We start from the raw sequence: 14,654 nt of genomic DNA, 5'->3' as shown, positions 1-14,654 counted from the left end.
ATGTGAAGTACACATAATTCATTAAGTGGAAGCTATTATTGTCCTGGAGTCCAGGTGTGGCAATGTGGGTTAATGTGCTGGACTGCAAAGTTGGTCTGAACTGCAAGATCAGAAGTTCAAGTTCACCAGCTGCTCCTTGGAATTCCTATACAGGGTCGCTAAGCATCAGAACTGACTTAACGGGCACTTAATAACAAATATTGTTCTGGTATGGCACTTTAAGATAAGCACTAGACTGTTTACTACAAAGTCGGCAGTTCAAACCCACCAGTCATATCTTGGAAACCTTATACAGGATCACTATGAATAGGAACCAACTTGAATGCACTTAACAACATTAGAACCATAAACAGCCATCCCTCATTATCCACTAGGGGAATGGTTCCAAGACCCCCACCAATACATAAATCCAAGGATACTCAAATCCCTTAAATAAAATGGTGTGCATACTTTAAATTTTTCTGGATTACTTATAATACCTAAAAAATATAAATGCTATGTAAATAGTAATTTAATTTTGAGAATTGTTTTCTTGCTTATTCCCATCTGCGTTGAATTTATAGGTATGGACTACTAATTATACTTTTAAATTGGTCCATAAAATTAAGTATCCCTTATTTTCCAGAACTGCTCCAAAGTGTGTTATGCCAGAACTTTTCCAAAATGCTTTAAGCACGAATTAAATACAACTCAGATAAAGAAGAGACAGAGACGTGTTAAGAGAGAATGGGTTAAGAACTAGTCATTATTATAATAGTTTTTACTCCCTTAATTAAAAATTATAAATGTGTTTCTAAATTAATCATAAAGAGATAGTCACACAGGGTAAAGAGATGTGTGTATATATATATATTCATCAAAACACTGTATTTCAGGGGAAATTTGTAACTGTTAAGCCTATAGGAAGCTAGTGAAATAAATACTGCTGAAAAAAGGAGAGTATAAATAGTACGATTCCACTCACGTGACGTGTACACTGGCTGCCTGTATTTCTGTAGAGTTGACTGCCAGAATGTTCCCTAAAATGTTTCTATTTCTCTATAGATGATGGGACTTTAAGTGATTTTTGTTCTTTACGCTTCTCTGAATTGTTTTGATTTCTTATCGTGACTATAAACCACTTTCAAGATATAACAGGATGGTAGGATAAGCACTGGACTGCTAACCCTAAGGTCAGAGTTTCAAACCCACCAGCCATTCCCTGGAAACTATACAGAGCCACTAAGAGTCGGAACTGACTCGACAGCACTTTTAACAATGAAGACTTTTATATGAAGGAATTTCCAATTGCAGTATCTCACAGACTACAATGTCGTCTCGTCTGTATTCACCTTGACCTTGTACTTCAGCCCAGTCCAAAGGGACTGGAGGTTTCCTCTTTCGCCAGAGCTTGTCCATGGTCAGGAGATACCGGATATCATCTTTAAAGAGCTGTGTTTTTTTAAATTAAAAAAAAAAAAGAGAGAGATTTTCAAAAGGGGGAAAAAAAAGTTTAAACATTTTTAAAGAGAAAATTTTATGCAGAAACCTGTATTTGAAACTATTAAAACCAGAGGTGCTTGGGTAGAGGCAGGCAAGGAACTCTGACCTAAGTTGACTACCTCTGCCTTCCCTGAAATCCTACAGCTCTGAAAGATCAGTCTAAACTATAATCATACAAATCAGGGCAAAAGAAATACACAAACACCAACTCCCCAAGAAATAAACATAGCACAACTGAAAGAAGATAATCACTGTTGATGAATTGTACATGTGTTGTTGTTGTTATGTGCCATGTGGAAAGTGTTTAATTGATTTGTGGCTTCAAAAATTTATGGAAAAGGGAATAAAAAATAATGGAACTTGAGTTATACGTATAGATGCAGTAGCTCAAAACACCAACTCAGAGGGAAGGAGTCTCCACATCAAGTACCAAGTATCTATAATTATCTGTACTGTTCTTGAAATACAGCCAAAAACAGGGACAAAAACATCATGCACAAAAAAATGACAGAGCCCTTTCCCCAGAGTCAGGTGTTTGGGAATTGAAGACCTTCTATTCCATAGTATCAGAATGGAGACTGACAAGTATTCCGAGACAAGGAAATAGGAATGATGCTCACAGTGATCAAATAAAAGTCACGACCAGATGAGACAGTGACTGTTGAGCCCCAAGTAATACCAAACTCCCCTGGTCCAGGTTTCATTGGATCCTGCAGGCCTCCCACCAAAGAGCATTCATGAAGAAGACTCTATTGAGGACCTCTAGACCATCCCACAAAGGAATCCCCGCAACCCTGCAACCTGCCTGCAGAGGTTCAGGCAGTTCCTCTATGAGAATGCAGCTGGACCCAAGGTTGTGCTCTGGTATCTCCAGGAGTTTGCTAAACAGTGGCTGAGACCCGGCGTCCATACAAAGGAGCAGACTGTGGAAATGCTGGTGTAAGAGCAATTGCAGGCCATCTTGCTAGAGGAACTCAAGGCTCAGGTGTGGAGGTTATCAGCCCGGAGTCAAAACTATTGGCTGAATCAGATGGCTTCTTGCTCAGCCAACATGCAAAAAGTAAAACAAAGTTTCTCTTCGGTGCATGATCCAACTTCAATTTTCTTGAAGCTTTCCTTTGACTGTCCATAAGAAGAATCAATCAAAACTTATGTTGACCTCTTATTTGAGTGAGGCAGCCTTATTTCCTCGGACTGACCTCCAGGAGATGTTTCTCGACCCTCTTGTTTGCACAATCTGCTTGTATTTGCTCTGCTGAATGTCTCCTTGTTTGCACTTTGTAATATACTTTAATATATAGTGCCTTTATGTAGCCAAAGAGTAATCCGCTTTAAATTTCAGAACTCTTAACTGTCACTGGGTCTATCAGTGGAACCTTCTGTAAAACCACTATATTCACTAGAAATGACTGAAATAATTGAAGTAGTCCTTAATCATAAAAAACAAAAACAAAAAAACCCCAGAAAACAGTTATTACAAAAACACTACCACAGGTAGAATATGAGATTAATACATATAAGCAAATGAAAACATGCTAGAATTTCAGGTGGTTTTAATATTTTACATTTCCTTAATGGATTTTACTATTGTTGCGGATTTAATGTACTTATTGTATGCACCAGCTATAAGAATCTTGATTTTGGTAAATAATAAAATATTAGACCTAGTTTTATCAAAATATACTCAACAAGATTAATCTGAACCAAAAAGTCAGTGATTCAAACTCAACAGCTGCTCCTCAGAAACCCTACATAGGGCTGCTGAGTCAGAAGCAACTCAACAGCACTTAACATGATTTACTGAACAACCCTAACCCTTTAGAGGAGTCCTGGTGTGGTGCTGTTGGTTAATGCACTAGACTGTAATGTCAGTTAGAATCACAAAGTCGGCAGCGGTTCAAGCTCACCAACCATTCCTTGGAAACCCTGTATAGAGTTGCGATAGGTCGGAACTGACTTGATAGCACTTAACTACAACAATGTTCCATAAGAATCTCAAGTTCTAGGCTGGATGTTTTCTACCTCCATCCGTTATACACAAGAGAGTAAGCCCAAAGTATTAGTATTAGGAGTCTCCAGTTTGTCTCTCCTACACGGCCAGCGCCTCTGCCCAGCCGCTCAGCCCATGGTTGCCTACCCCTACCACCCCAACCCAGGCTCCGGTACCACTCCTGCTCCAGGCTCGGTGTTGCCGGATCAAAGCTTCCTGTGGAACATCTTCCAGAGGATGGACAAAGACTGGAGCAACGTGATCTTGGACAAGCCGTAGCAGGCACTGTCCAACAGGACACGGACCCCATTTAACCCAGTGACTGTCTGCTCAATCATATCCATGTTGAACTGAGAGAACAAGGCCAGCATGAACTGCAGCGAGTTCACTGGCAATTGGAAGTACAACACAGACTGGCAGAACATCTTCCGCACCTATGACCGGGACAACTCTGGGATGACTGACAAGTACGAGCTCAAGCAGGCGCTTTCAGGTTTTGGATACTGGCTCTCGGACCAGTTTCACGATATCCTCATTCGGAAGTTTGACAGACAGGGACAAGGGCAGATTGCTTTTGATGACTTCATCCAGGGCTGCATCGTCTTGCAGAGACTGACAGGCATATTCTGACGGTACAACACAGACCAGGATGGCTGGATCCAGGTGTCCTACAAGCAGTTAATTGTCCATCCATGTGTTTCAGCATTGGAAAATATGATCACTGTCCATAATGTACTGAATAATCAAAATAGAAAATGTTTTCCAAAGAAAAGACCGTAGAAATGAAATAAATGCAGTAAGTTTAAAAAGTCAGTCTGTGACATTTGGTACCACTCAGTAAAGAGATGAAGTATAAGCTAGAAGAGACAGTAGGTCATTTGTTTAGGAGAGTGGGACCTAATGTATGTCTGAAAGCAGACAGAAGGAATCAAGAAAGGAGATTCAAGATGTAGACCAAAGATACAAGGGGACAATAAGAGATTAAGATACAAGGGGACAAGAAACACCCACACACCCACAAAGCCTACCCACCTTGGTTGAAGAGGTGGCCCTAATTGAGAGATTTTTCCCCAACATAGGAAACGGAAAAGAAATGATTCTGCAGTAAAGAGAAAACATTCTCACAATAGTGTACTTATGCTAAATGGAGTAAAACCTGCTGATATATCCTTATGGTCATCTGCTAAGTATGAGGAAGGCAAAAAGACATCAAGAGATTTAAGGAGCATGGATAATGTATCAAAAACCTACTATGATCAGTAACCCAGAAATTGATTGGAACTTAATCCAACAGCATTTTAGGAGGTTGTGGAACAATATACACTTGTCTGGGGATATTCATCAGCTACATGCTCAAATTTATGATATAAGTAATTCTCAAAGTGAACACCGAGTGGCTTCTAATTTGCTACCCCTGCTAGAGAGTAAGATCCCCTAAGAACTCGACTGAACCTCAGCATAGTGATCCTGCTTGGTCACCTTAGAGCAGGTGGTGGGCCGGCAACGTCGGGCGCATGGGGTCTCCAGCCGATCTCCTCCCTCCCTGCCTTCCTCGGATGGCGGCTGTTTATGCTGGACATGTGGCCAGAGACGGGTAAGGATCACGTGGAACCTTGGCTACTTAAGACAGAGCCATTGCCATGCTGCAATGAGTCTCAATGACTGGTAAGACTGAGGAATTCGCACTGACCACCTAAGACAGGCAGCGTCCCTTAAACAATCAATAAATAAGGAGGATTCAGATGCAGACAGTGCAGACCCGGTCAGAAGGCCAAGCCCCTGTGGGCCCAAGCATTGTTGACCGTCCAAACCATGGGCTCGAGGATCAGACTCTAGCTACCTAGTAGACATAGCAAACTGTCCCTCATCTGATTATTCAGTAATGCTTGTTAGTAATCTCATACATGAGCCCTGGATATCCACAGACAAATGTAAAAACCTTCCCTAAAAGCCGAGACTGTAAATTCCAAAAAGGCAAGTCCCCCCACATCCAAAAGAAAAAAAAGCTAAAGAGGATAGAGAGAAACACTGTAAACTGATGATATATGGAGGGGATAATAATCAATGTAATGAAACAAGCTATATGAATGGTTGAATGTGAAGCTGATGATGTGCCCTGTAAACTTTCACTCAATCCACAAAATAAAAAAAAAAAAAAAAACAAAAAAAAAAACCTACTATGATAAGCTTGCTAGCTTTGAGGTAGAATAAATACATATATACAGACCAGAGGCCCTAACTGAGCAATAATAGTTACTATTAGGCTACTTCGAGTCAGTTCTGACTCACAACAACCCAATGTACACCAGAACAAAGCACTGTCTGATCCTGCGCCAACCCCACAATTGTTGGTATAATTGAGCCCATTGTTGTAGGTACAGTGTCTCACTGAAGGCTTTCCCCCTTTTTGCTGACCCTCCACTATACCAATCATGATGTCCTCTTCCCGGAACTAGTCTCTCCTGATAACATGTCCAAAGTGAGTGAGCTGAAGTCTTGCCATCGTCACTTCTAAGGAATCCTCTGGCCACACACTTTTAAAACAGATTTATTTGTTCTTCTGGAAGTCCATAGTATAATCAGTATTTTTCACCAAGATCATAATTCAGATGCATTGATTTTTCTCAGGTGAACCCAATTTAAACAATCTTGGAGAGTAAAAACATTCAGCAGGCAAGTAACTGATAAAGAGGGATTCCGTCAAGACGAGAACAATATTCAAGACAGGTCAAATCACACTGCCAGGAGAAAAAATTAGCAACTAAAGATAGATAAGATTAGAACAGTAGCAGGAATCAGTGGTCAGTTATGAAGAAAACAAAATCCAGCACAAGCAAGGAAAAGACAGTCAAGAAAAGAGGGTATATGAAAGCATTTTTTAAAGTTTGTGGAATTATGGAATTGAAAGATAATGAAAATTTTCCATAAACTTTTTGAAGGCACCTCACACATGCTAGTCTCTGTACTTTAGCTACCATAAAGGAGCTCTGGTAGTGTAATGGTTATGAGTTGGGCTGCTAACCTCAAGGTCGGCAGTTTGATACTACCAGCAGTTTCACAGTAGAAAGATGAGGCTTTCTGTTTCGGTAAAGATTTACAGCCTTGGAAACCCTATATAAGGTCACTATGGGTCAGAATCGACTTAAAGGCACTTTAACAACAACAATAAAGATGATATACTGGTTAAGTACAGACACTAAAATGGCAAAACCTGTTTATCCTGGTGTCAGCATATTTGAAAAGCATAAGGCATACACAGAGAAAGAATAGACTAAACTCCATTTCATGTACTATTTTAAAACAAACAAAATTATTATAGCACAATGCACAATTACAAAGACAGTAAAGCTAACCTTGGTAAAAAGTTTAACTGGGTCATATCCAGTGGATTTAGCCCATTCCTTAGTGGAAATACGTTTGATGTCACCGTCTTCATTAGATGTTCTGGCTCCAGCTTCCATTGGTTCCCCTACAAAACAAGCACCATTGTTATTTCTAACCGCAATAAATACAGAGCTCTCACCAAACTCTCAGAAAGAGGAAATTATCCATGGAAGTCACCTACGTGATAAGAAGTTCTAGCATGTTTTTCTCATCTCACATACTGAAGGTCACATGCATGTTCTAAACACAGTCCTAAACTAAGATCTGAAACAACTAGAAATTTTTCTGTATCTTGATTTCTGCACCAGTTGATTATGACCAGTCACTCCATTTATGTCAGTGAAGAACTGTGCTCCATGGAATTTTCAGTGGCTAATTTCTTAGGAAGTAGATTGCCAGATCTGTCTTCCTAGGTGGACTCTAAATGCCAACCTTTCTGTGAGCACATTAATGTTTGCACCACCAGAAATTCCCATCTAATATGTAAGCAGCAACTTTCCTTTCCCTCTTAAGCTACCAAGATTAATGCCAGAAAAGTAACAACCACCAATAAAACAACACATCCCAAATACTCTACTCACAAGAAGCTTCAGGGTCAGCTCTGTCGGGAGACACTTCTTGATCAGCATCTTCTTCCCCAAACAACTGGCTACGATTCAAGAGTAGTAAACATTATGTAGAAAAATATCCTGAAAAACTGTGGTTCTTTTCCTACTTTCCTCACACTTAATTTAAGATAATGTATTTTTAAAGTTTAGCGGAAGAGTGGACAAATTATGAAGTACACTTTGTAAACTCAAAAGGATTATAGCAATCCTTTTGGGTAACGAGCACCTTAATTTTAACTACAACAGAAGCAAGGCTAAATTTTAGTAGACCTATACCTCTCATCGTCTAGACTCCACAATTTTGTCTTTAATCAATAAACAGGCAAAATGCCTTTTCATTCCAACTCAGAAAATACTCAAATGCCAGAATAGCATATTTTATAAAGTACAACTACAACTGGCTGTCCACAAACATTCCTATCAAAGTATCTACAATGGAAACCAACCAAGGGGTGAACAAGATATGCAATCTCAGGAGGTCCTAATATACAAGAAAATGCTCAGCTGTCTCCTAAAGGGGTTATACCAATTTATACTCCCAAACAGCATGTAAAAATTTCAATCAACTTATTTCCTTGCCAGACTTAATATTTTCTTAAGAGATGCAAATAGATCTCACTGTGGTTTTATATTCAAATTTGCAATTTAGTCCTAAGGTTTAACATGCATTTATTTGCTTGGACTTCCCTCTATATGAAATGCTTGTTCGTATTGTTTTTGTCAGGTTACCATTTTCTTACTAATTCCAAGACTATATTCTGTATAATAATCTTTAGTTGATTATAATGTTGCAAATATTTTCTCCTATAATGACTTATTTATGTACCATTTGATTTCTTCAGATGAAGAGATATTATTAATGAATTTGAATCAATCCTTTCTTTTATGGCTAGCACTTATATATCTTAAGAAATGACTCCCTGTATTGAAGGATAAAAACCCATCTGACGTGGTTTTTACATTTGCCTGTCACATTTAAATACTGAATCCATCTGGATTTAAATTGTTTATAGTGCTCCAATGATGCCCCTTTTACTTAATTCCCTCTTTTATCTGTGATCTGTAAAACAATTTCAGTCATGTATCAATTTTCCTTTTACTGCAGGAATGTTCTCCCTCTCTTTTTATTTGGACTTCTTTAGATGTTTTGGAACAGCTTTATTAATTTTTAATATTGGGCGTTACATATCTTAAGATGTATTCTCAGGTACCATATGATTTTAATGCTTTTACATTAAGCTTACCTTTTATAGCTACATAATCTTATAGTTGTTGTTAAGTGCCATCGAGTCAATCCCGACTCACAGTGAGATTGTATATGGTTTCCGAGGAGCAGTTGGTGAGCATGAACCACCAACCTTGAGGTTCAAACCAACCTTGCTGTCCATCACATTAACCTGCAGTGTCATCTATTTTTTTAGATTATTACACTTTCTAAAAATTTGATGGGGTGTATTAAATGCAACTGGTGTTTTAGTAAGATTGGTTAGTAGGCTAGCATCCCTGGGTTGTACAGTTAACAAATTCACTGCTAATAAAAAGGTTGGGGGGTGGAGTTCACATTGAGGCATCTTAAAAGAAAGTCCTGTTGATTTACTTCTGAAAAAAAAAAAAAAATTAGCCATTTAAAATCCTATGTAGCACAGTTATATTGACACACATGGGGTCACGAATCCGTGGACTCAACAGCAACTGGTCTGGTGAGTAGATGGGTCATGTGTCACATTGTCATTATTGGCAATAATTTATCCGTAGGTTCTATGGAGCAAAATGACAAGTTTTTGTTTCTTCCTCTCGCAATTCCTATGCTTGTATTTTCTTGTCTTAACTGTGCTAGCTAAGATCCTGATTATACCACCACACCGAAGTAGCAATGCTAGAAATCATTTTCTTGTCTGAGGGATGCTTTGTACTTTTACCATTAAAAATATCTGTATTAAGTAAACAAATGGCAGGCAGTAGGAGCCAGTTTACTGCTGGACTAGGAGTTTACAAGATTCTCCATTAAAAGGAACCAGGACTCCTTAGAGAAATAACTGACTCTAGAACTGGGGTAGAAAACATAGAAGATAAATCTGAAGCATGCTATAGTGCCAGAAAGTCAGAAAGTGCTCAAATGGAAACATCACCCACTGATTTGTTGTTGTTATGTGCCATGGAGTTGGCTCCGACTCATAGTGACCCTGTACAGGGTTTCTGAGGCTGTAAATCTTTACAGGAGCAGAAAGCCTCATCTTTCTCCCGCAGAACAGCTAGTAGTTTTGAACTGCTGACCCTGAGGTTAACAGCCCGATTCGTAACTACCATGCTACCAAAATTCCATGTCAAAAGAGCAGAGGAGCCAATGGAAAGAACTAACTCCCAATGGTCAAACCTGGAACTATTTTAGCATCAAAGTAAATAAAGTAGCATTGGAATATAAGCCAAAATATAGAATAAATACCCATGAGTTCATACTGACAAGAAATAAATTGCTGAATAAATTTAAGTGAACAGGGAAGGAGATAAATCTCCCATGGAAAATTTCTTCAAATAATTTACAGCAATATTCCCCATTCCTTAGGTGTGGGCTGCACATGGTAACGCCTCCCCAAATATACCACATGGAAGGAGGGAGAAAAGATAAACTGAAAAGAATCAGGACCAACAGCAATATTCATAAATAGCTGTAGGACATATACCGAGTGCTAACCACAAGGTTGGTGGTTTAAATCCACCAACTGCACCTCAGAAATCCTACACAAGGTCACTATGACTCAGAACCAACTCTATGGTACAGTTAACAACACCCTGAATATTATGTGATAAACATGACATTTCTGTGGTCTTCCCAATAACCAACGGTGTTGTTTTTAAGTGCTGCCAAGTCAGTTCTGACTCGGAGTAACCCTGTATAGGGCTTCCAAAGAGTGATTGGTGGGTATGCAGTTTAAACCAACTTTGTACTACAGTGCTTACCCTACTGTGCCACACTAGGACTTCAATAACTTATAACCCCAGACTTAGAAAAAGCATCTGATACACTTCAAAAGTGGGGACATCCTACAAAACATCCGACAGTACTCCTCAAATTGTTAGGGTCTTCAAAAACAATAAAGGTCTGAGAAAGTATTACCACCAAAAAATGTCTAGAGTCACGACAACTAAATGTCTGATGGAATCCTGGACAGAAAATGGACATTAGGTGAAAGTTAATGTTGCTGTTAAGTGCCATCGAGTCGGTTCCTACTCAGTGACCCTGGAGTGGCTGGTGAGCCTCAACTGCCGACCCCCACAGCCCAGCGCATTAACCCACAGTGCCACACCAGAATTCCATGTAGAAATTAATTAATAAAAGACTGAGGAAGTTTTATTTTCCTCTTACTTTACTAAGAATTTTTGCCCAAAAAAGGTATTTGCTTATTTTTCATTAAATGTTTTTTCTACATCTATACAGATTAACAGTTTCCCCAATTTTTTAATGAAGTATATATCACATTTATAAAATTCATAATGCTAAATCACCCTTAAATTTCTAGAATAAATACTTGGCAAAGGTGTACTTTTTATTATTATAAATATGCATGCTATTATTCTGCACAAATAAACTCTGGAGGTGCTGTAGGATAAGCACTGAACTGCTAATTGGAAAGCTGACAGTTAGAACCAGACTCTCCGGACGAGATAGAGGAGGCTTTCTGCTCCTATAAAGATTTACAGCCCCAGAAACCCTACTCAGAGTTGCTATGAGTTAGAACCAACTTGATAGCAGTGGAGTTTGTGCTTCCATCTGTATTTATAAGTAAGACTAACTTGTAGTTTTCCTTTCTATGCCACAATGCCCTTTGGTATCACAAACATGCTAACCTTATCATATGAACTAAGGACTAGTTCCTCTTTATTATTTCTCTAGGAGTTAGTTTAAAGATTAGAAAGATCTATTCCTAGCAAGTATAATGGAAATCACCCATAAAACCATGTCTAAAGTACTGTCTTTAGAAAAATTAAAGTTATTGATTAAAGTTACGGCACTATTTAAACTTTCTATTACTTTGAGTAACTTTTGCAAATTTCTTTCTTCTTCCCTTATTGAATATATACAATTCATTAAAAATTTTAAGCGAATTAGCATGGCTGTGTTGTGTCGCTCCCTACCCCCATCTATATGAAATATATCTTTTTGAAAACCACTATTTTTCTGTGGTTTTTTCTGGTGAAAGTATATACAGCAAGTTATGTCCCCACTTAACATTTTCCACATTGTTCAGTGACATCAGATACATTTTTCACAATTTGCGACATTTTCCATTTTCTTTGTGTTCTGGCAATCCATTTCTAGTATTCTATTGCTCCTGGTCCATCTTTACTTTAGAGTAAATGTTGACATTATGGTCTCACTCAGTTGTTGTTGTTAGGTGCCATCGAATCAGTACTGACTCATAGCAACCGTACGCACAATAAATGAAACACTACCAGTCCTGTGCCAACCTCACAACCATTACTATGTTTGAACCCATTGCTGCAGCCACTGTACCAATCTCATTGGGGGATGGAGGGTGGGGTGTCTTCCTCTATTCCTTCACCAACACTCCACTTTACCGAACATGATATCCTTCTCCTCCAGGGACTGGTCCCTCTTGATAATATGAAGTATGAGAGACGAAAACTGGTCATCCTGGATCCCTAGGAACATTCTGGCTATACTTCTAACATAGATTGGTTTGTTCCTTTAGCAGTCCATGGTACTTTTAATATTCCCCTCCAACACCGCCAACTCAAATGCATCAATTCATCTACAGTCTTCCTTATTCACTGTCCAACTTTCATGTGCATATGAGGTTACTGAAAATACCAAAACTTGGGTCAGGCACGTGCATCTCAGTCAATTTGAATGACATCTTTGCTCTTCAATACTGTAAAGAGGTCTTGTGCAGCAGATATGCCCAATGCAATAATACATCATCATTTGGTTTCTTGACTGCTGCTTCTATGATCTAAGCAAAATGAAGTTTTTGACAAGTTCAATCTTTTTTCCATTTATCTTGATGTTATTTATTGGTCCACTGGTGAGGATTTTTTGTTTTCTTTATATTGAGGTGCAACCCATTCCAAAGACTGTGGTCTCTGATTTTCATGAGTAAGTATTTTACGTCCTCTTCGCATACAGCAAGCAAGTTTGTACCATCTGTATAACGCAGGTTGTTAATGAGTCTTCCTCCAATCCTGATGCCACATTTTTCTTTATATAATCCAGCTTCTCGGATTATTTGCTCAGCATACAGGATGAATAAGTATGATGAAAGAATATAGCCCTGGCTCATACTTTTCCTAATTTTAAACCATTCAGTGTTCCCTTGTTCTATTCAAACAACTGCCTCTTAGTCTATGTACAGGTTCCTCATGAGCACAAGTAAGTGTTCTGGAATACTCGTGCTCTGCAATGCAAAGCCTGTCACACAGCTTGTCCACAGCTTGCATAGTCAATAAAGCACAGGTAAACATCTTTCTGGTATTCTCTGCTTTCAGCCAAGATCATCTGGTGTCAGCAATGATAAGCCTCATTCCATGCCCTCTTCTGAATCCAACTTGAACCTCTAAGAGTTCTGTCAATGTATAGTTGCAGCTATTTTTGTATCTTCAGCAAAATTTTACTTGCATGTGGTATTAATGATAATGTCAGATAATTTCCACACGCATTCCATTTGTCACCTTTCTTTGGAAAGGGCAAAAATATGGATCTCATCTAGTCAGTCGGTCAGGTAGCCATCTTCCAAATTTCTTGGCACAGATGAGTGAGTGCCTCCAATGCCACATCAGTTTGTTGAAAGATTTCAATTTGTATTCAATCAATCCTTACACAGGTAGTATCCTTCATTTTGTGTGCCACTTTGCTATGTCCCTAATGTGATCTCGGGAAATTTGAGTTTAAAGAGTATCTCAGGTTAATAGTTTCAGGGATTCTTCTGGTCTCAATTGGTCTGGTTAGTTTGGTCCTTTTTATGAATTTGAGTTTTTGTTCTGTATTTTCCATTCATTCTATCAGGGACACTTGAGACATTACTCAGAAATGTCAGTGGTGGTATCTATAAACCATTTAGTTCTTGTCTCAGGCTAGGTGAGAAAATGGCTTGTGTGGGCTATCAGCTTTGTAGACTACTTGTAGTCTACAAAGGTTATGGTAACCATAATCATTTGCTCCTGATGAGTATAGATCAATAGTAGTATCTTAGATGGCCACTCTCAAGCTTTTAAGTTCCCAGATGTTATTCACTTTATTAGCATACATAACATGAACTTTGCAAACTATGTATGAGTCAACTGACTTGAGTTGTCCCATGAAAGTACACTCCTAAGCTTTGCAACCTAGAAAAACAATCTTGAAAGGTATTTGTCTTGGTAGGTTATTTGGTTGTTTCCATGCACACAAATATCTGTATTTGCAGCTACATATAGTCCTGGTTTGGCACTGTAGGATGAACACTGGATTGCAAAGTCAGTGTGAACCTCAAGGTAGACGGTTCAAACTTACCAGCTGCTCCTTGGAAACCCTATACAGGGTCACTATGGATGGAAACCAACTCGACAACACTTAACAACAACATATATACTTCTATCTGTTCTCACTAATACAACTGTACCTACCCATGTAACTATGGAGTCTTACTGTGGAGTTTTAAGTACAGGACTGCTAACCACAAAGTTGATGGTTTAAACCTGTCAGCAGTTCCTTGGAAACCCTATACAGATTTGCTCAGAGTCAGAACCAACTGGAGTGTAACACAACAACAAACCATATAACTATATGCCGAAAACGCATCAATCGTATGTAATCATACACTCGTTTTTTGGTCTTGCTGAAGTTGTTACCATATTATATATATATCAAATTCTTTAGTACAGAGATTCTTTCCACTTGAGGTCTTCTCAAGGACACTATTTACTGTGGTCATGCTATATTTGCTACAGCACTCTGGTAGCACTGTATGATAGGCACTGGACTACTTACTAACTGAAAGGTTGACAACTGAAACCCACCAACCACTCTGTGGGTGAAAGGTGATGCTTTCTGTTTCTGAAAAGATATACAGCCTCAAAAACGCTACATAGTCCATGGACTCCAACAGTAGTGAGGTTGGCCCAGGATCAGGTCTGCTGTGCATAAGGTCGCTATGAGTCGGTTCTGACTCACTGGCACCTAACAACAACAATTC

General features: G+C 38.9%; 1 protein-coding gene and 1 pseudogene across 1 annotated transcript in view; one reads left to right on the top strand and one right to left on the bottom strand.

Moving 5' to 3' along the window:
- Positions 1 to 14,654, bottom strand: part of UBA2 (ubiquitin-like modifier activating enzyme 2) — a 48,414-nt gene that overhangs the window by 12,296 nt on the left and 21,464 nt on the right. The window contains exons 7-9 of the mRNA XM_006867320.1: positions 7,438 to 7,505; positions 6,826 to 6,941; positions 1,332 to 1,431 (exon numbers count right to left, since the gene is read on the bottom strand). Of these exons, the coding sequence (XP_006867382.1) occupies positions 1,332 to 1,431; positions 6,826 to 6,941; positions 7,438 to 7,505 (284 nt within the window). The remainder of the gene's footprint in view (positions 1 to 1,331; positions 1,432 to 6,825; positions 6,942 to 7,437; positions 7,506 to 14,654) is intronic.
- Positions 3,608 to 4,569, top strand: LOC102837607 (annotated as a pseudogene).

Source organism: Chrysochloris asiatica, unplaced genomic scaffold, assembly GCF_000296735.1.
Source record: "Chrysochloris asiatica unplaced genomic scaffold, ChrAsi1.0 scaffold00104, whole genome shotgun sequence".
NCBI classification, from domain to species: Eukaryota; Metazoa; Chordata; class Mammalia; order Afrosoricida; family Chrysochloridae; genus Chrysochloris; species Chrysochloris asiatica.
The sequence above is the reverse complement of the archived record's forward strand: the minus strand, read 5'-3'. Positions and strand labels throughout refer to the sequence as shown.